Genomic DNA, 23,401 nt, shown 5'->3' with positions numbered 1-23,401 from the left:
GATCTAATTAAAAATAGATGACCTACCGTAAATGCAATCGGCGATAAAATAAAAATCACTCCTGAGCTAAGTGCACTTAACAAATTGAAGATAATTTTACTTGAAAATAAAATTATTTTTCTAAATAAACAATACAATAACAAAAACTCAACAAATAAAAGAAAGGCGCATGATCAATTATAAAAGTGTTTTTCTACCTATCTAGAATCGAGAAAATGAAATTTCGTTTAAATATCAAAGCCATTCTGGCAAGTCCCACATAGGTTTAGAAATGATATTTCTTTCTTGCGAAAAAAATAGAATGAAATTTGAATTTTGGATTTTACAGCTTCACAATTTTTCATATAGCCTTTCGAAAAGTAAACTAACTTATAATAAAGAAGTAAAACACAACATTATAATTTTAATTCAATTAGTTACTATAAATCCTTGCAATAAAACCATAATTCAGTATGTTTGAAACATTAAGTAATGTATGAATTGAAGTCATAAAGTTTTTATTATTTAAAACTATGTTATATTCGATAAATGTCAAAGGTTAATAGGTATATAGAGAATATAAAATAAACTATGAATGGCATTTGCATGTACAGTTCATACACAAGCAGCTACTACAGACACATTTGTCATAATTACTGTATACTCTGTTACAGTATTACTTAATTATTGTTATTACCTATACTAAATCACTGTAATTACTATGTTTTGCTTGAGTACACTTTCACATTCTCAAGTAACAGAAGATAATTAAATCATCCCATGTTGTAAAAAGTACTTTCCGTACTGAGATAGTCTAGAGGGTTAAAGTTAACCATTGTTTCGTTAATTGCACTTTCTGCCTGTTGTTCCACTTGCTCTGCTATTTGGTCTTTGAATGCACCAATGAACCATGTTGTAGCACTGGACACTAACCAGTTAAATATTGAAAAGCCTGTGAGTTTTACATTGATATCTCTGTAAGAACAAAAATTTTATTATATATATATTTTCATTTATATCAAAGCACAATAATCATACTTATATTTTGTGTTATGCATAGTGTCAGAAATATTTTTTTGAAGAAAATACAAACATGATATAAATCGTAGATTAATGTAGATTGTACAAATGTAATCCAGTTTCAAAATTGTGATTGGTCCTTACGACAATGTAACCTTCTCACAAAAGAAAGCAGAACAGTAAAGAAGGTAAAGATACAGTGAACACAAATTAGGAGGAAAGAAACATAGTATTGTTGATTCTATACAAAGTACCTAGGTACTTTTACATGCAATTATTACTGATTTGATGATAAAAGGAAAGTAGACACAATGATTTGGGAAATGTAGAAACACTTTAGACAAATTATTTAAATCTACGTATTATACAAAAATGAACTCAATCTTCTTGTTTGTCATAAAATCACGTGTAAACGGTTGAACTTATTATACTTCGAAATTTATTATATACTTACTGTGGCAAAAGTTGTAATGTAAGATGTCACAAAACCTTGAAACTAAAGAAAAATATGTACTATCCTAAAAATAAGAAATATGACATAGCAGGGGAAGGGAGTTCTCAGATCTTTATTGTTCGTTTGTATGTTAAAATACATATCCTAAAAGGGATGAGTTATAATTTATGCGAAAATTTGAGTATCTTACGAATTCCTCAAACTAGAAACGTAAAACTCGGCATATAGGCTCTTGATTAAAAATAAACAGATACCTGTTCGAGCCTTTCTGAAAGTTTTGATTCTTGGGGGAACAGAGAACACTTTACATCTATATTGTGTATAAATGAATATCATGTTCATATGTGTATGTTTCAGCATAACTCTGAAACGCCTGGAGCGATTTCTCAATCTTTTTACACATATGACTTACAATCTGGAAACAATTACTATGAAAGTAAAATACTTCTAGAGCACCTATTCGGGTGTGAAATAGCTGGCATGTAAAATAATAATAATAAAAACGACCGATGCTGGTGTGGAAAACATAGTTTCCTGAGTCGTAGAAATAAATATTGACACTCCTGGTGCCGTACTGTTAGGGAAACATGCGCGTTTCACCCGAAACGGGTTTGGAGGAGGGCATGCAAAAATTGTCGAAACGAAAGTTATTAGAATTCATAGTTTTCGAGGTTTCCGAGATAAATAGTCTTCCCAATGGTATTTAAATTCAAATTCATCCTTCACTGACAAGGGTGTGAGAATGGGTGAGAGATGGAAGTTAAGTGATGACATTACGGACTTTTATCATTTTGCTTACATTGAAATGGGTATCCTAAGTAGGGAAAGTTCAAATACGTTCCAGAAACCTATTCTCCCCGTGGGAAGAACCGCAATTTTAGATAGTTGAGAATAAACGCATGTTTTATGCAAACGTGAAAACTTTTATATTTTGCCATGAGAAATTTCGAGTTGATTATCATTGTTTGAATATAGAAGTACTGTGACTTTTTCAATATGAGTTATTTGGGTCTGATATATTCCACCAGAGTTTAGACGTTATTACTTTTTGTTAAAAGTCATGGGTGGTATTATTAGGGTGGGTGGTATTATTAGGGTAAGTATATATTAGGGTGGTCCAAATTTTCGAAAGTTTGAAATTTTACCGCGGCACTCCCTAAATTTGTTTTTCTTTCCAAATAAATAATACATGCGCAATTTCGAATCGCTAGCTCAATATTTAGAGGTTGCGCAATCGACTTAAACTTTAAGAAAATTAGTGTTTTTTTTTGTCACTTTTTTGACAATGGTATACACTCTGGTTTGGTGTATTTATTCTCCTATATCCAGTTCATGTAATTACTTATTACAAATCAACTATGCTACTGTAAGAGATGTTGTTCCAGAAGTGATGAACAAAAGTTGTCTTATCAGGTTATATTGGTATATCATTCCCTTTGATGCAACCATTGCGTTTTGTATTTATCATGCCATTAAAGACAATGTAAACTTTACAGATTTTAAACAATATTCACTGCAATGACAAATTTGTTCCCATCTATGTTGTAAGTTTTACCCACACTTTGTTTTCCGGTGGCAGTACTCGCATTTCACTTATTTAAGTATTATAATGCAGAAACACCGCAGTAGGTGAGACATTTGGTTTCAATAAGCTGATAATACCAATTTGTAGCAGCTGATTGTTGCCGTTTGTTTACCAGAATAAAAGCTAGAAGTGTGGTGAAGTAGACCTAGCGTAGCCTTGGACTGTGGTGTGATGATGAGTTTGGAATAAAGTTGATATATACTTCGTTACTATCATGCCAGAAGCCACTAGAAAGAAGACTAGATTTTATTTACTAGGAAACTCTGACCTGAAGTAAGCGACCTTCGAATGACGATATTTTGCGTTTCTTTCACCATCATCGAAGCTTCAAAAATCCATGATAATGAAGGAGATGTTATACGAGAAACTGTAAAATTTTAGGGAAAAGCGTGTATTCCAATTCGTAATTAAAAACATGCAACTATGAAACTCGAAAAATTGAAGAACCAATGAGCAAATTAAAAGAAAAGTAAAAACGTAAAATCTACCAAACAGAAAAGGAAAGAAGTTAAATCTGTTGCAAGTTTGAATAATCTTTTTGATATAGCACATCGGAATAGCACATCGGGATCAAAAATAACGAAGATTAAGGACTTTCTCATTGCTTAGAGAGAAGAGAAACGACGTGGGTTTACGGTGTCAGTGGACAGAACTCTTGCTCAAAAGGAAGCCAAGACATCAAAGAAGAAGCAACAAAAACATGAATTGTTGGAGGCAAATACTAGTGCTAATGCTACCATTAACGCAGTTACACTGTTTGTTTCGAGCGACAAATAAACTTTTCAAATTTTTAATAACGTAACCACAATCAGCAATAATGTGCTTTTATGTATAATTGTGTAATGTGTATATGACAATGTGCATAACAAAATATATAAGAATATGTATATATATGTATAACAAAGGGTATATACCAGTAGTATTCAAAATTTCAAGTGGCTTGCTCAATCATTAAAAATTGTTGTAAAAATTTAAAATTTTGCCAGTGTACCTATTTTCAGTCGTGTAATAAATTTTAGGGGTGCCGCAGGTGAAATTCGGAAAAATTATTTTCCCTAATTTTTGAACCACCCTAATATATATATATATATATATATATATATATATATATATATATATATATATATATATATATATATATATTAGCCTTTCCAATTATAACAAGAGATGCCACTGACCATAGAGAAAGCGTTACCCGTCTTCAAACAGGAATGAAATTACATTCTTTAAAATACGTGCATAAAGCTTTACAAATATCTGTTTGAATGTGTAGTGGAATTAGTTGAAAATGCTAAAACAAGGACTAACGTTCAAGGAGATTCCTTAGGTTAGAATTTTAAAAAAGCAACTTCACATTCGTGAAACAAACGACTCGGTTTTGTCAAACTCCACCAGCGTGTGTTATTTTCACCGGAATAGTAAAGGGTTGTTACAACGCTCTTAACAGTATGCCTTTTTTGCATTTTAACGTGTGTTACTCCATATATTTGTCGCTAACCATAATAATTAACTTACGATAATAATATTCTATTGTAAGTAAAAGAAAATTTTCATTCAAGTAGAGGACAAATGACTGAATTGTTGTGTTGAACTTTAAAATTTCCTCTAAAACAGCTTAGATTTTCAGACTTAGGAAGAAAGTTTTTTTTTTTTCAATACCGTAGCTTTTCAATGCGTTATCATTATTCTTAATATTAGTTAGGTTATTGGATATCACTACTTGCACTATTGCTTGTCTGCTCTATGTAAGTAGCGTATAGGCAATTTGCCGATATAAGTTTAATGGCAACTTAAAATCTGTATTATTTTAATTTAATTATTTCAAAGTGATGGTACTGATTATGAAGGTCCTATGATATTTATTATTAGAACATGGACCATAACCATATCTTGATTTGAGCAGAAATATTTGTGTAATCGTATGCATTGAACTAATGGGCAAAGTAAGTAATAATAATAAATTCTTAAACATAAACAATCGATCTTTTAATTACATTTCAATCTTTTGTGTACAGCAGCCTGAAGTCTTGGGCGCAACAACTTTTATTAATAACTACATGCAGGAAGTAGTATTGGCCTAACAGATAATAGAAACGCAAAATAACAATAAAACATTTTACAGTTTGCACAAAATTCTCTTTTAAAGGTAACCATATTCAAAATATCTGCCAAATGATTCTATAGTTAGCTCGTTACTTAATAGCTTTCTTCAAATGCTGTCGATTTTCAACTATGTTAAAGAAACGTAACACTTTTTGACTTAATTCTCTTGAAAATCATACATCCATCGCATTATCTTCGTCACTGAAACTAGTTCTTTTAAACGTTTACTTACCCAATGTTTCGTATCTCAAAAGCATCTAATACTGCTTGAAGTTGAAGGATGTTCACATGTGTTTTCAAATAGATTGAAATTGCGGAAACATTTGCATCGATTGATCCAGAAGGACCCATTCCCATAAAAGAAACTTCGTAATTATTGAATTTTACCTTAAAATTGTAAACAAGGTAATTAGTATAAAATTGGCATTAAAATTAATCGGTTCTCAATTTGATGTTTATGTATTTCTAAGTAAAACTACCTTTTGCATTAACAAACATTCTAATTAATCCTTTGTTTTCAAGCATATCTAATGCCATCTGTAACAAAGCAACATGTACAGTAAGCTCCAGAAGAACAAAAGAAAAATCCAGTTAAGTTTATATTTTATATAACATGGGAGAATTGAGATCTGCATTATTTTATGAAGCCAAAATGAAATCTTTTAGTTTAACGTCCCACACTTATGGTCTTTAGGTTAAAGGAGACGGATGGTTAATGAAAGTGAATGATTGTTAAATTTGTTAGTGTTTTCCTCTGGAAATCAAACCCGGGACCACGTGCACCAAAGGCAAATGCACTAGCCAATATACACGCTTCTCCATAACAACAATAACATTAATTTTATTTGTTTGTTTGTTTGTTCTTTTACATTTTCGTGTGGAAAATCATCTATTATATAACCATAGTTGATATTTATATCTTGCGTGCAATGCTAATTAAATTTATGTGGTTTGTGTTTGTTCTATGTTGTGCTTAATTATTTATGTTAGTAATTATATTTTCTAGAAAATAAATGTTTACCCAGACATTACGTATCACCATTGAAATATTATTCTTAATATCGGTTTCCACATTATGGAATTAAACGATTTAGATATTGTATACTCGGTGGAAATAACCGAGTTAAGTGAGAAGATAGTGTGTATTGGTAGAAAAAGGAAACTTAACATGCTGCAGGCGGATTGGTTTGGACATCCTTGTTAACGTATTAAGTGCTTGCCTTTATATATATTCGCTGACTTACAAGAAAATAGGATGCAACATGAAAATATAGGAACATGAACAGCTTATTGCTAAAAAAAAACATGTCCACATTTCGTAATGTTTGCAGGAGAATCAAAACCCTGCAGAAAACTATCTTTACGATATTTCCACCATAATATGAAAATTGAAGGCGTCACATGCCCATTGTTATTGAGTGGACAAGTATCATTTCAGTGGACTAGACGATCCATTGACTACACTACATGAATTCACATGTATATTGTGTAAGTTTTGGTATCAATAAAAGAAAACACAATCGTATAGTCAGAAAGGAAACATAGGGAACGATATCTATATACAGATGGTGATCAGAAAAATGGAAACACCTGAACAAAATTGCAACTTACCATATTAATATGGTTTCGGGCCACCTTTCGCCTTCAGAACAGCCTTGATGCGACGTGGGATGGAGGCATAGAGGTCGTGAATGGTAACAAGTGGAATTTTATACCATTCCTCGTGCAGGGCATCGGCCAGTTCTGTGAGAGAGGATGGAGGTAGAAATCGTCGGAGTCGTGTTTCCAAGACGGACCACAGATGTTCAATTATGTTGAGATCTAGGGATTGGGCGGGCCAGGGGAGGTGTTGAACTTCATCCAGATGTTCCTCAAACCACGATCCAACAACGCCAGCTGTGTGAATGGGTGCATTATCATCCTGAAAGATGGCGTCATTGTCCGGGAACAACATCCGGACCAAAGGATGCAAGTGGTCTCCTAAAATTGCGGCATAATCGTTGGCAGTGATTCGTCCGCTAAGTATGACGATAGGACCCAATGAAAACCATGATATGGTGGCCGACAGCATCACCGAGCCGCCGCCATGTTTCACAGTTGGGCGGAGACACTGCAAATCATAAGCTTCTTTGGGCGTTCTCCACACATAAACACGGCCCGTGGTTGGGAATAGGGTGAAGGATGACTCATCCGACCATATCACACGTTTCCAGTCCTCAACGGTCCAAGTTGCATGGTCGTGGCATGATTTGCGGCGTGAGAAAGCGTTATGGTCCCTGATGAGCGGTTTGGCCCGTGCAACACGACCCCGTAAGTTTACGTCATGTAATTCGCGGCGGATTGTGATTGCCGAAACAGGGTGGGGGAGGTGCTGATTGAGTTCCTTCGTCACTTGCTCCGTAGTAGCACGATGGTTCTGCGTGACAATGCGCTTTAATACCTGACGTGAGCTGTCACTCATGATTTTTTTCCGCCCACTGTTCCGCTTCCTCGATGTGGTTTTCCCGTGTGTTGTGTAGGCCGTCATCACCTCGACAATGTGCAACGCGACACACCTAACACAGTAGCCAGTGCCGTCACACTCACTCCACATAACCGCGCCCCAACTATTTGCCCTCTTTGAAAATCTGAGAGGTCTCCCATTTTACACTACCTCCGTCTGCTGCAGCCACTGGACATTGCTGTTCCACTGCGCCTGACGTAGTATGGAGACTGACCTAACACACCACCACCAGCGGTCCGGCGCCGCGGGCGCCACGACACCACTGCCAACCCATACATCTGACGTGTTGCCAACTACAGGTGTTTCCATTTTTCTGATCACGATCTGTATTTGAACAAAATAACCTCCTTTAGAAAATTTCTTAACCAAGAAAGAAATAATTTCACGCTTTGGGATAGGTTTTAAAAGATGCATTAAATAAAGAAATAAAGCTTCCTTATTTTTTTGCTAAACTGGCAAAATTACTAATGCAAAGGATGGTCTCCTATAATTAACAAACCAGAAGTTTAAAATATATGTCCATTAAATATGAGATGCACACCAGATGAAATAAACACTGTAACCACTGAATATTGAAGAAGAAATAAAAGTCCCAATTTAACATGTATTATATTAGGTTTAACATAAATATTTCCTATAAGTCACTAAGCGGTTGTGTGTAAGAATTTGTTAAGTTTCAAGTAAACTAATTAAATTTATTAAAAATTGACCTTGATCTGAATATAGTGGATATTTATTTTACAAACTGTCACATTATCGTTTGTGACATTGTCAATTTTGACTGATTGATCGCTCCTTCTCTTTATGCGATTATCTCTAAAGATCATTGTTATATGGATCACATCATTTTATTAGAAAAATCTATAACGTGATTTTCGTTATCAGTACAAGTTAATCTACTGTGACAGGAGTTCTGAAACCATACATTATGACGTCGTACTGGTTGGTATTTTCTAGATGTAAGTGCACTGTGCGGTCAGCTTATTTGGAGAGATTGATAAAAGTTTCTCAAAGTTTAAGTTATTGCTAATAGAAATAGATTTCATTTTCAATTTGTGCCCGCTGTATCAGAAAAATTTGGAGGATGATATTGGTGTGAAAATGTACTCCAGGAACAACGAACTCTTTAAAGATTTGAATTATTAAGTATGCAATTTTCCAATTCAATTTACATCTAAAACAAGTAGTGCACATTAACCATCACTTCCTTATTTAGCCATAAATCTTTTAATGGCTTTGATATGTGCTGTAATGCGTACAAAGTTGCCGAAATTATCGATAATACGAAAGGAAAACTTAAAAAAGAAAACCATCTTTTCTAACGTAAATTTCTACTTTCTTTAAAAAAAGTGAGAGAGAGATTTAAGCTTAATTATCTACACTTACTCTTGTATGTTTTAATCCAAGTGAAGCAGAAACATATAATGTTGACGCGTTATAATCTAGGGTAGCATCCCCTGTTCTATACAACGTAGACAATCCCCACAATTTTCCATTCCACGCTTTAAATGAACCTCTGTACGTTGTAATTAGTCCCTGAAAAGATATAATTAATATAATTTCTATAACAACTGCATTGATAGTTCTGCATAATTATTTAGTATCCAGATAATTATCTTCTGTCGATAATTAGTACATTAGTAAGTAACGCAAATTAAATGAAAGAAGGAAATTGTCAATAAATCACACAAGAATATATTGCTAATTCTTTACGTGTATGTTATTCATATTTAGAGTCTAATGATCTATCAAAGCAACTTACTAAACAACTTATGTTTAGATTTTTTTGCATTTTCTCTTTTCTTTTCTTTCTTCTTCTTCTTCTTCTTTTTTTGACGTCCAAAATATTATATACTTAAGTTTCGGAAGTCTCAAAAAAAAAAAAAAAAAAACGGTTATGTATGTCCGTCTGTTGAAAGTATTAGAGCACAAACGGCATCATGAGATACCGAAAAGTGTTCTGCAATCGATTCAGCGCCAAGATATACCGTTAACCTTGTTTCGAACCGGAAGTGGTTCACATGAGCAATTTCCTGTTTCAACGTTTATCGCCATAGATCGAAAATGTTAACATATAGCAAGAAACTGATTTTTTCAAATGATTCGGCATATCATCGTAACATACTATGATTATCTACAACACTCTACCAAGACTTAAAGTGGTTCAAATTTACTATTATTTCCGGCTATGATTTATTTTGATATAGGGAAAACGATAAGAGATATAGAGATGTGGTTTCTGAAATTTATTCACGTTCCAAGAATATGTTCCATTTCCTCCGTTATCCATCTATCTAAACCGGAAATGGATTAAACAGATCATTTCCGGTTTCATCAACTATCCCCATAGAAGAGAATCGATTCAGAGTCTCAAGGGAATGTATTATCACAACCCGTAGAACTCTACTAGAACCGAAAGCGCTTGAAATTTACTAGTACTCACGGTTTTGGTACTGATTTCTATAGAGCAGAAAGGGTAAAAAGAACAGATTTTTTGCAACCTATTCAGCGTACCAAGAATAGATTCCGTGTCCTCAGTTAGCAATTTTCTAAACCAGAAATAGTTCAAATTAACCACTTCCGGTTTCAACATTTACCCACATGGAACATAAACGGTAACAGAAAGCGACTACATGTTTTGTGCTTTCGATTCAGTGTTCCAAGAGAATATATTATCACAACCAGTTGGACTCTACTGGAACCCTAAATGTTTGATATTTACTAATACTTTCGGTTATAACATCGATTTTTATAGAACAAATCTGGAAAGAGATATCGAGATTAAATTTTCCTCAATCGACTTAGCTTCACAAGAACAGGTTCCATCTGTTCCATTAATCCTCTATGCAAACGGGAAATGGTTGAAAATTAAACATTCAGTTTCATCATTTATCTCTGTAGAACAGAATCTATAATAGAAGCTGCTGTTTACAATCGATTCAGTGTCTTAAAAATACCTTCTATCTTCTCCCTTATCCGTCTATTCAAAGCAGAACTGGTTCAGATTTACGATTTGCTGTTTCAGCATTTATTCCATCGAACATAAACAGTAATCAATAGCAAGTAGTCCTAATGGCATTTTGATATGAAATCAGTGTCTGAGGAAAAGCTTGTATCTTTGATCTTATAACTCTATTGTAATCAGTAGTTATAAATGTAGTACTTCAAGTTTGAATTTTGAATTCGCATAGTGTGGAGGTATATCATAGTTCCACACTGTGAAACGAAACTCGCTTGTTTCTTCCTCAGAATTTGCCTTTTTCCCTGTTTTGAAGAAAATATCGGCGTCGGCGTTTAAATACATTAGACTTTGTTCGCTTACCGTTCTTGATTTTATATTATACCAAGTTGTCCTGCTCATATACATTAAATTCAAGTATCCATAGGGACAAGCCAATGTATATAATCAGTATATATGGAAGTTTTCGAAATTCATCGATTGAGAAAAAATGCATAATTTTATACTTTCAAACTATGCTAAGCGTAGGTGTCGGAAGTCTTTCATACGGCTATGTCTTCCGTCCGTCCGTCAGTACAGTTATCAGACAGATGTCAGACCAAATATGATCAGAGATATCAAAATGTGTTTTTTTGAATCAATTCAGCGTCCTAAGAACCGCTGAACTCTATTTAAACCTGAAGTGGTTCAAATTAACTATTTCTAGTTTCAACATTCATCACCATAAGTAACAATTGTAATAGATAGCAACAAACAGTGTGAATGGAGACGATTCAGGTTTCAAGAGAACATAGTCTATCACAATCCAAAATAATCTACCGAAACTGGAAGGGCTTAGAGCTTAAACGAAATATAAATCTTTGAGTTTTACGTCCCATGGTTATGCCGGTTAGGCTAAAGGAGACGGTGATAATGAGAAATGAATGAAAATGGTTGAATGAAGAAAGTGGGAGGAAACGGGAGAACCCCGAGAAAACTCACACACACGGTGTTTGTCCACCACAAAGTTCACTTAGCGGGGGCTGGGATCGAACCCAGGACCGCAAATACCAGAGGTGAACGCTCTACCACTGAGCCAGCGCGGCCCCTTAGAGCTTAAACGATAAGAGCTATAGAGATGTGTTTCTTTGCAATAAATTCAGTCTCCCAACAATAGGTTCCATCTCCTCCATTAATTCTGTATGCAAACCGGAAGTTTTTTAAACGAATCCTTTCAGCTTCAACATTTATCGCATAGGATAAAAAAAGCTAATACATAACGACAAACGCTTTTTTGCAATCAATTCACGGTCTCGTAACGCACAACACTTCATTAAAGGCGGTATGATTGAAATTTGCTATTACTTCTGGTTTAAATTCTGATTTCCATACAGCAAAATTGGTCAGATATATCACTATGAGGCTCTATTATCGATTCAATTTCCCAAAACTAGATTCCATCTTCTCCCTTAACTCTCTATGCAAAATAGTTCAAATTAAACATTTCCGATTTCAGTATTTATCCCATTGAGCAACAAATGGTAATTGTTACCGAAATAAAATTTTCTGAAATAGATTCAGTTTCTAAAAATAACATATGGTAATTATAACTCGCAGTACTCCACGGAACCGTGAAGTGGTTGAAATTAAATGGTGTTTCTGGTTTCAATACTAATTTCTATAAAACAACAATGGTAACAGATATGGAGATGCTGTTTATTACAATCGATTTAACTTCCCAAGAATAGGCTTCATGAACTCCGCTAATCTTCTATGCAAATCCGAAGAGTTTCAAATGAATTATTTCTCGTTTAAATATTTACTGCCATAGAGCAGAAATTATAATGGATAGCAACAAACTCTTCCTTATAACCGACACAGTGTCTTAATTGTATATATATATCATGACAACCTGCAACACCCTACGAAAACTGCTGAAACCCGAATTGTTAATAGGTATGGTATTCATTGATTGATTGAGTTGATTTTTTAGTTTAGCGTCCCTTTCAGCAGCGAGGCTATATGAGACGTGGACCTACTGATTAACGTGGAATCCGAACCACATGAGCTCCCGCCGGGAATCGAACCCAGGTATGGTATTCATGTAAATTGTAAAATATTTGTAGCGTATCAGTATCTAACGTTTGATTTATGTTGCATTTTACGGTGATTACACCTACATAAAAATATTTCATACTTAAATAGATGTAAGATGCATTACAAATGACTATTTGAAAAAAAAACGAAATTTAGAAAAAAAACGAGAGGCAATGTTTTCTTTTTTTCTAAAACAAATATACATTTCTGAAAAAATACGAACTTTTTTTTTTCTATTTACAACACTATTCACTGAATTAAAGTTCTTGTAGATTAAAAATTTTTCAAAGGAACTGCAGGGCTGCAGTGGAGTATGTTTGCTAATGGAAATATCCTACACAATAATGACATATAATTTCAGTTTTATTAGATTTAGAAACTATGCTATGCATAAGTACTGGAAGTTTTATAGAATAGATTGTCCGTTCGTCCACCAGTTTATCTGTCGACAAGTATTAGAGCGAAAAGGGTAAGGAAGATCGATATGCGGTTTCTTAGTTAATTCAGTGTCCCAATATTTGATTCTAACTCCTCTGTTAACTCTCCATTCAAACTGGAAGTGGTTGAAAGTAGTAATTTCAGGTTTCAACCTTTATTATCATAGAATGAAAACGATAACAGATACCGGGTTCTTCCAAACGATTCAGCGTCTCCAGGCAACATACCATGACTATTGCAAATATCTATTAAAACCGGAAGTGGTTCAAATTTAATATTACGGTTTCAATACTAGTTTGCACTGAGCAAAATCGATAAGAGATATCAATATGCTGTCTTCTGCGCAAGAATAGGTTCCATTTTCTTCATTAACCCTCTATTAAAACCAGATGTGGTTCGAATTTGCCATTGTTGTTTCAACACTTACCTCCATAGGACAAAAATGGTAATAGATAACGGTAAGAGGTTTTCGGGAATCGATGGAGTGTCTCAAGAGAGCATATCATTACATTCAAGCAACACAATATCAAAACCGGAAGTGGTTGAAACTTACTACTACTTCCGATTTCAATACTGATTTTTATAGGGCAAGAACAGTAAACTATATCAAGAAGCTATTTTTTTCAGTCGATTGAGAATGGTAAGAGCAGGTTTTGTATCTTCCGTTAACTCTCTATTGAAACCGGAAGTTGTACAAGTGAACTATTTATTTTTTCAGCATTTATCGCCATAGAAAAAATAGTGTTAAAAGACGAGCTCTTATCTGCAAATAATTCAAGATCTCAAGAGAACATACTATCAGAATCCACAACACTAACAAAATTAGAAAGGTTGAAATACTACTACTTCCAGTTTCAATATCGATTTCCGATCTACAAAATCGGCACGAAATATCAAAATGAATTTTATTTTTGCAACGATTCAGCTTCCCAAGAGTAGGTTCTATCTCCTTCCTTAACCATCTATTCCGAAAGTGGATCATATTAACGATTTTCTGTTTCAACCTTTATCGCCATACATCAAAAGGTGTAAAGAACAACGGATAATCGTTTTCTGATATGGATTCAACGTCCGAGGAACAGGTTCTACCTATGATCTCTTTAATCGATTGTAAATATAGATGAACTATTTTAAGTTTGAATATTGAATTTCTATAGTTTGGGAGTTTACAGTAGTTTCACGCTGTGCAAGGAAATTGACTCCCTTAACTTTATTACAGGAGAAAAGGGAGGCTAGTGAACTCCGGGTGACCTCCCAAGATATAGGCGTGGACGAAACACAGGGTAATTATATGAATAATTAGAGCTTGATTCGTTCTCTTATTATTTATAGACCGACTCTGTGAGGAAGTATAAACAAGATCACCTCCAAGAGCAAACTACTCCTAGTGGATTTTTTGTATTAAACGAGAAATTATTTATGCCATATTATAGGTTATTAATGGAGCATCAATTTATGAAATATGTAAAAACTTTTCTTTTCTTTTTTCTTGCTTTTTTTTTTTGCGAAAATTCTCATGGAAAAGAAAAAAAACACCTCCAAGAGCAAACTACCTATCATACCTTTGTTGATGAAAATGACTTTTACCATATTGTAGGCTTGCTAATGGAGTATTTATTTGTGAATATGAACAAAGTTACTGGAGTCGTTTTTCAGAAAATCATCTGATAAAAACTCACCCCCACAGCAAACAACTACTTTGAATTTTTTAAATGAGAAATTCTTATACTATATTGTTGGTTTGTTATTGGAACATTTGTTTATAAAATATAAACAAATTTGTCTAGCATGTAAGTCACTTTTACGAAAATTGTCCAAGGAAAAACTCATCCCAAAAGTAAGGCCTACCACTCACTGGCGACAAAAAAAGTTGCACAAATATCTTGTCGCTGTCGCCTACAGTCAGCATACTTTTCCAGAGCTGTGCTCTGAAGCGTCGCTTCTTGTATGGTGACGAATTTTGGAAAAACCTTCCTTTTCCTTATCCTGGGTCTCACCTTCTGTCTCTTTCTCACGTACCGTCTGTCAGACTTATCTAGCCAAGGGCAGCCGGATCTACAGATCGAGCCAGGGGAGTTACCCCACCTGGACAACTATCCAAACGGGTTGTCCCACCTTGCTCATCTCATTCATCGCGCATTACTGCATCATTATTTAGGCTCACGGCTCTCCATTATGTCTGATCCTCCTATTTCTACTGGATCCTCGTTAGATGGACGACATCAAGGCCTCCCTCCTGTGTTTGCCGTTCCCTCTGCTTCGGCTGCGAAAGTGGCCAAGAAGAGGGATTTGAGCAACAGACAGCGTACGCAGTCAGGCAGTTCTACTGCCTCTACAACTTCTAATGTGTCCACGAGGTCCAGATCTCCACACGGTCAACAACTCTATGCTGACTCTGTTAAGCAGACTCGCCAACCGGCAAAGAGACAACATCGAGAAAATGCCTCAGATACTTCAGACATGGAAGCCCAGCCAACCAACATCAATAACTCATTTCATCTTTCATCTTCTTCACCGTCTGTCCCGATACTTCACTCTTTTTTGCTTCAAAATTTTGACACCAAGTACAGTAATGAGAAATTCGTAACAATTCAACTCCGCAAGTATATACCGAGTGCTCCTCTTTCTCAAGTCGTAAAATCACGAAACGGCATGATACTGAAATCTCCAGATCCTAATTTCGCCATCCTAGTTCGGAATAAAGCTTCATTTGAGATCTTTGGAAAGCAGGCTATCATTACATCACTTAACTCCGCTAAACGTAAACAAGCGCCTCCCCCAAAACGGCCTCCACTTCTTTCCGTGGTTATTCGTGGCGTTGATCCCTCGTATACCGAAGAGGAGGTTCAAGAGGAACTTCAGTACGAAGGGCATGCTGTTCAAAAGGTTGTTCGCATACGAAACAATATTGGTGCCACCTACATTATGCTTGTCCTTACGTCTTCTCAAAGCACAATTGACAACCTGCTCTCTTATGGAGCATATATTTATAAACGTAAACATCGTGTAGAGCTCTCCCGGTCGTCTGTGCCTCTCCCACTACGGTGTGAAAAATGCCAACAATACAATTCACATCCCACATCTGCCTGTCCAAATCCTACAGTTTGCGGCTTTTGTGCTGGCTCTCACCAAACTCGTTCTTGTCCCAAGATGGCACAGCCTCCGAAATGTTCTACTTGCACCGAACAGCACCCAGCTTACAGTTATAAGTGCAAAGGCAAACCTTTTGCTCAAGAGTCACATCCCGAACTTGTTGTTCCGCTGAAAACCGCCGAATCATCCACTTCCACCGATAATTCCGTTGATGACCCCGTTACAGTTAGTAAATTACTAGAATTCCTTGCCCTTACTTTGCAAAACTTCCACCCTTTTCAACGCCAACACGTTCTTCAACAAATTATTGCCGCTGCCAAATCTACATTTCATGTATCTTTGTTCGCAACTTACTCTAATAACTATGTTCACTTCCACACAACTCGCCTCGAAACCTCAGTATAATCGTACCCAGTATGGATATAGTATTTTTGTTTCTTAACATCCGATCCCTTGTTAAAAACAAAGTGCTGTTCGAAACACTCTTACTCGAAGAACAAGTCACAGCTTTCCTCCTTAATGAAACATTTCTCAAACCCACTTCATCTTGTTCCCTTTCTCGTTTCACTTTACTCCGTCACGATAGCCATATGCCAGCCCTCAGAGCCAATGGTGGAGCTGCAATTGGTTTCCGACATACAATCCCGTTTCGGTCTCATAACTGTCCTCTATTACATCTCCCAGAACACATCATCACCACATTATATTTCCGTAACATCGCCCTCACCCTTGCTACTATCTACGTGCGTCCTGGCCTTCCTATACCTCATGCCTTCTTCTCACATATTTCCAATACTTATAAACACTTTATTATCCTTGCTGATGTAAACTTTCATAGCCGTTCAGCAGCTGAACAAACCTCTTTCACTGACTTCATCACAGTTCATATCACAGGAACTTCTCTTAATCTCCCTCGCTGTACTCGCCCCATCAGTAATACCACTCCAGATATAGCAATAGTCTCAAACACAATCATTAATCGTTGTACTGTTGATGTCCTCGACCTAATTGGCAGTGATCACGCACCCATCAAGCTCATATACCATTCAGGCCTGACTACTGTTCAATCCTCATTTTCGCCACGCATCTCACTTCGCTATGACAAAGCTGACTGGACTCAATATCGTACCTATCTCTCAAACACCTTAGTTGATTCCACATCTCCCACTACGCCGGACGAACTTACAGATCTAGTTACTCACTTAACCACTTCCATTCAACAGGCATCTGCACTCTATATTCCGCAATCAGAATCAATTCCATATCGTCCAAAACTACCACCCCAATACCTAGCCTTTGTTCGTCGATCACGACAAGCCTACCGCGAATTTCTACGCACCAGGAATCCCGACGCCCTAAGACTTCATCACCAACTTCAACGCACAGTCCGTAACTATATTTCTGCTTACAAATTACGCCAGTGGGTGAAAACTTGCAATCACCTATCCGATACAGTTCATCCTAGTCGCTACTGGAAACGCTTCAATTCTCTTTGTGGCAAGCATACTAAGACCCCATATCCGCTTCTTCTACAAGATACGCCATTACATTCCGACACCGATAAAGCAAATGCCTTTGCTGATTACCTCCAAACTATATTCACACCCTCAGCATCAGATAACATAGGCAACAATCATCTAGTAGATCAAGTAGACCTTAACTGTCCATCACTCCAACCTCATGTCGCTCATCCACTACCCAATCATGTTCTTACCAGTCCCATCACAGTATCGGAAATCGCCTCTGTTGTCCAGCACAAACGCAATACCTCACCAGGTTTCGACTCCATTACTTATCGCCATATTAAGGAAAGCCCTGCTATACTACTCACCATTCTGGCGCTCATTTATACATTCATATTACGTACAGGTTTTTTCCCCACAGACTGGAAAGTTTCCAAGACTCTCATGTTCCCCAAACCAGCTAAACCACCGTCTGCTGTTTCTTCTTACCGACCTATTCAATTAACATCTACTTTCAGCAAAATATTCGAGCGCATTCTTGTGAAACGTCTCCACCCAAATTTACTAGACCGCCAATTACTGCCGAGTCATCAAGCTGGTTTCCGCCCCTCCTTTTCTATTAATGATCAGCTACTTCGTCTAACAACACTCATAACAAATCATTACAATTCCATCCTACCATCATGTCTTGTCCTTTTTGATCTTGAAAAAGCCTTCGACAAGGTTTGACATATTGTGTTAATTTATAAACTCATTAAATTTCAGTTACCGCTGTCATACATTCGCATCATTTATCATTTTCTCATCTGTCGCATCACTTACATTGCCATTAACGAACAGCTATCACATCCAATTTTCCTCATGTGTGGTATTCCTCAAGGCTCTGCTCTTTCCCCATTATTGTACATCCTATATGTTGCCGACCTTCCACCTCTTCCTACTGACGTCCACCAGTTTCAGTATGCAGATGATACAGCTTTTCTTGCTCTTGGCAAAACTATTCAGGATATCAATCTTTCGTTACAGATAGCCATCGATCGTTTCACCCACTGGTGTTCTAAATGGAAACTCAAGATTAACGCCACAAAAACTCAAGCTATTGTATTCATACCACCACGTAAACGAACTAGAGTCCACCGGAATCCATCTCGTCTGTCACTTCATGTCCATAATACGCCCATTATTCCCACACGAATCGTTACATACTTAGGTATCGTTTTCGACCATCATTTAACATGGAAACCGCATCTTCACCATGTTAAAACTAAGGCTTATAACCGCCTAAACCTCCTGAAGAGACTAACCGGCACAACCTGGGGCCTCAAAGCACCCGTTGTTCTCAACACCTACAAGGCTTTCCTCCGACCCATTCTCACATATGGTTTTCCGGCATGGATTTTCGCCCCTCCCTCGTACTACACGAAACTAGCCATTTTAGAGAGACATGCTTTTCGCATTGCCTTCCGCATTTCTCTCCCCAGCCCAAAACGTGATTTATATTCCTTAATATCATTCCCTATCCTCAGCTACCATTTCGAAACTCTTCGCTTAAAATTCATTACCCAACGCTACACACATCACCATCCACCAAACTATGCACCACCTTGCACTGCACTCCTCGCCAGCACGATACCATAATACTCCGCTTCATCTCCTCTTTACATTATATTGCTACACAGTCCCTCCAGACCATCTCGATCTACAGATCCTCGAAGACTACCGTTTGCATGTACATCTTCCTCATATCTTCCCATCATATGCACAGTGATTCCATTTTTCTAACAGGATTCACCACGTCTCCATTAGCCTAGAGCCACCCCTAGGCAGAAGATAACTACATGCGTCTTTCTAACAACCCTCTATTGTGTTGTGGCGTCAAGTGCACTTAACCTCATCCCTCATTTTCATCATGTCTTCTGATTTGTTTCTCTGCTCTTTAACTTTGTATTAGATTTCTCACACCCATTATATAGACTATTTTTCTACTCTCTTTCTGCCTTATATACTATGTTGTCTTTATGCTCATGTCTGTATCTTGTTTATGTTCCAGTGTAACCTCCAGTATGTTTATGATCGCAAAGATCATAATGACCTTTCCTCCAACTGATGATAAGAATAATAAACATTAATTAATAAATAATACAGCCCATAGCCCAACAACCAATCCTTCAGTCCTCTAGTAATACTCTCACTTCCCTTCCCTAAAAGAGGGTGTAGCCCTCTTAGAGGTTGTTAGCCTATGGCTAGCATTAAAAAAAATACAGTCAGCAACTTCACGGTGACAAAACATTTTTGTTGCCACACCCTCGCTCACTGGCGACGGCAACAGAAAAGTTGCGGGGCATTTGATATCACAATTTGGTTTGATTGGACACAGTCGATAGACTTCGAAGAGTATGCTATTGTTTATGCGCTAATGCTGAATTTAAAAAGGAAGAAAATAAGGAAAAATATGTACTGGGTACATCCTATATACAGTGAGAGATTGATGAAGGGAAAATTTTACACGCTATATATCTAGTGATTTATTCAATTATCCCTCGAAGTTCTTTAGCTACTGTAGAATGAATGTGATTCTCTTTGATGAACTGTTGTCTCTAGTAGGACCAGCAATAACAAAGATAATCACAAACTTCAGAATAACTGTACCATCTGAAGAAAGGCTAATAGTAACGTTAAGGTAAGCATGTACTATGCGTGTATTAGTGATTTACCTGTAAAATAATCGTTAATAATAATCAGACTGCCTAATGACATTGGTCCATTTAGTTGTACTGCAATGTCGGAGTCAAAATCTAATAGGGTTCGGAGGTAAAGCGTTCACCTCTGGTGCATAGGGTTGCTGGTTCGATCGCAAGTCACGCCAAGTGGGGTTTGTGGTCAACAAACACCGTGTGCATGAGTTTTCCCATTTCCTCCCACTTTCTTCATCCTGCCATCTCATTCACTCTCATCATCACTGCCTCCTTTAATCTACCGGCATAACCCTCGAGCATAAAACTCCAAGGTGTTATTTAATTTTCATTTCAAAATATAATAGACTCCTGTGTAGATACTTGTATTATTTTTCCTTGATCGATAGTTCATTCCAGTTTCTTACAATAGAGAAACATACTTCCTTCCACAATTTTTTCTTTAAATTTATATCTGAATATTCTTCCAAACTTTTTTTTAAATATATAACGCTGGCTGTTCATTTTCACAATTTTTCATTGCCTTCATCACTAATTAATGACATACATAATTATATCAGCTTCCATTGCGACCACTTCTTTTCATGCGCAACACACGGGATGAACTGTTATGCGAAAAAAACTTGTAGAAAACATTTATTTTTTCTCTTTCTCTGCTTGGATGTACCTCGGCAACTTTTCTGTTGCCGTTGCCTCAGTGAGCGGACTCCCGTAAGACTTAATGCATTTAGCCAGAGCAATAAGATTGCCCGACAAAATGTTGCCAGTGAGCGGTAGGCCTAAACTACCTCTTTTCGATTTTTCCCCAGAGAAATGGTTTATGTAATATTATAGGAGTGTTAATGAAATATTGAAAAATATGAAAAATAAACAAAATCGTTTTGCCGTTTTCAAGAAAATTACATTTTGTTTATTTTCTCCCTTCAGTAAACTATATTTAATTGTTCGTGTAGGAAGAAAATTCGAGAAAAATGTCTGGAAAAATCTCATAAAAATTTATGTTTTAAATTTGTCACAAACACGCTTAACGGTATGGCCTCTAGCCGACTGTATGTCAAGGTGAAAATAAGAACAGACATTGGAAAACCACTTTCTCTTAAATCTGTCTTAAATTACTCGCTGAGATAAATAATACGTTTCTTGTAAAAAAAAAAAAATTAACGTGTAACAGTTTTACCAACTATCCACAAAGCCAAGTAGATAGTGGGCGAAACTGTGACATGTTGGTATTTGTTTTTACAATAAACGTATTATTTTATTCAGCGAGTAGGTTAAATCAGATTTTAAGTCTACTGAAAGCAAAGCTTGTACAATGGAAAATATTACACTTTATTATATATATGAAACATGGAAGGTGTAGCCTAAATCAATTGGAATCTCGATTTCGAATTTTTTCTTCGATTCATACTTTTCTCTTTTCTATCGTCGCGTCGCTCGAAAGTTTAGAAGTAAAATAACCTGAAACACGTGTTTTATTATTTTCAATTAAGAGTTTAAATACTGAATTTTAAGTCTCTAATCTTGTGAGATTCGGACAGGGACATTAGGGTGGTCCAAAAATTCGAAAATTTGAAATTGTACCGTGGCACCCTCTAAATTTCTTCTCCTTTATAAATAAATAATATACGCAAAATTTTAAGTCAATTGTTCAATATTTAGAGGTTGCGCAAGCAACTTAAAAATTTAACAAAATTAGTGCTTTATTGTCGCTGTAGCTATTGAAAATGCGGTACACCCTGCTTTTGTGCATTTGTTCTCCTCTACCCATGTCATGTCATTATTTATTACAAATCAAATATTCCACTGTAGGAAATATTGTTCCAACAATGATCCACTAAGGCTATCTTATCATGTTATATTGGTATTTCATTCCCTTTGATGCACCCACTGCAATTTGTATTTATCATGCTATTAGAAACAATTTAAACTTTAAACATTTTAAACCATATTCACTGCAATGATGAATTTGATTCCACCTACGTTACAAGTTTAGCAAAACAATAACTTGATTTCGTCTCAGTTGATGAGTTGCAGTCGCACTTCACTTGGCTTCCGGTGACGGAACTTGTTTTTCATTTATTTAACGATTATAATCCAGAAACACCACACACCGCTACTAACAGAGTTACGCTGAAGCTCCTCCCTGGCTAAGCGGTTAGCATACGCGCCTTTGACGCGGGAGACCCGGGTTCGATTCCCGGCGGGAGCTCATGTGGTTCGGATTCCACGTTAATCAGTAGGTCCACGTCTCATATAGCCTCGCTCCTGAAAGAGACGCTAAACTGAAATTCAACTCAACTCAACGCAGTTACGCTGTTTGTTTAGAGCGATTGCGATAGTGGCAGTAATTTCGAATTAAGTAAAATCTAAATGACGAAATCTACGCAACAGCATGCCCTGCAGAAGTCCTCACACACATTACTCCCGAACTTGCTTCTATGTTAGACCGATCAAAATTAACTGAGAGAGAAGCAACTTTCATTATAGCAGCAACGCCAAAGGTTTGGGCCACAATCTGGACGAAGTTACCCTTAGTCGTTCATCCATCAAACGAACTTGCGAACGCAATCGTCTTGAAAAAAATCTTTGAGTTTTACGTACCGCGCTTATGCCGGTTAGGGTAAAGGAGACTGTGATGATGAGTGATGAATGAAATGGTGGAATGAAGAAAGTAGGAGGAAACGGGAGAACCCCGAGAAAACCCACGCACACGGTGTTTGTCCACCACAAAGTTCACTTGGCGAGGGCTGGGATCGAACCCGGGACCCCAAGCACCAGAGGTGAACGCTCTACTATTTTTTTTATTGCAACTTAATGTCAGTACAAGGCAATAAACAAACTAAGGAAGGTAATACAAATGGGCAGATACAAGAATAGGTACATTATGCAGATAGAACACTAAAAAATTTGCAAACAACCTATTGCGCATAGCAAAAGGAATTTGGTTTAGCTGAGCATATAAAAACATAATATAGGTAGTATGAACAAGTTTCTGAGATTCTACGAACAAGTATAAAACAGTGTTGCCAATCAAC

General features: G+C 36.5%; 1 protein-coding gene across 1 annotated transcript in view; it reads right to left on the bottom strand.

Annotated features, from left to right (window-relative positions):
• Nucleotides 1-433: 433 nt before the first annotated feature.
• LOC145691915 (mite allergen Lep d 7-like) overlaps nt 434-23,401 on the bottom strand; it is a 61,132-nt gene continuing 38,164 nt past the window's right edge. Inside the window, exons 5-7 of the mRNA XM_081767222.1 lie at nt 9,031-9,180; nt 5,374-5,528; nt 434-954 (exon numbers count right to left, since the gene is read on the bottom strand). Coding sequence (XP_081623348.1) covers nt 753-954; nt 5,374-5,528; nt 9,031-9,180 — 507 coding nt within the window. The 3' untranslated portion in view covers nt 434-752. The remainder of the gene's footprint in view (nt 955-5,373; nt 5,529-9,030; nt 9,181-23,401) is intronic.

Source organism: Thermobia domestica, chromosome 8 (genome assembly GCF_964235325.1).
Source record: "Thermobia domestica chromosome 8, izTheDome1.hap1.1, whole genome shotgun sequence".
Classification (NCBI taxonomy): domain Eukaryota; kingdom Metazoa; phylum Arthropoda; class Insecta; order Zygentoma; family Lepismatidae; genus Thermobia; species Thermobia domestica.
The sequence above is the reverse complement of the archived record's forward strand: the minus strand, read 5'-3'. Positions and strand labels throughout refer to the sequence as shown.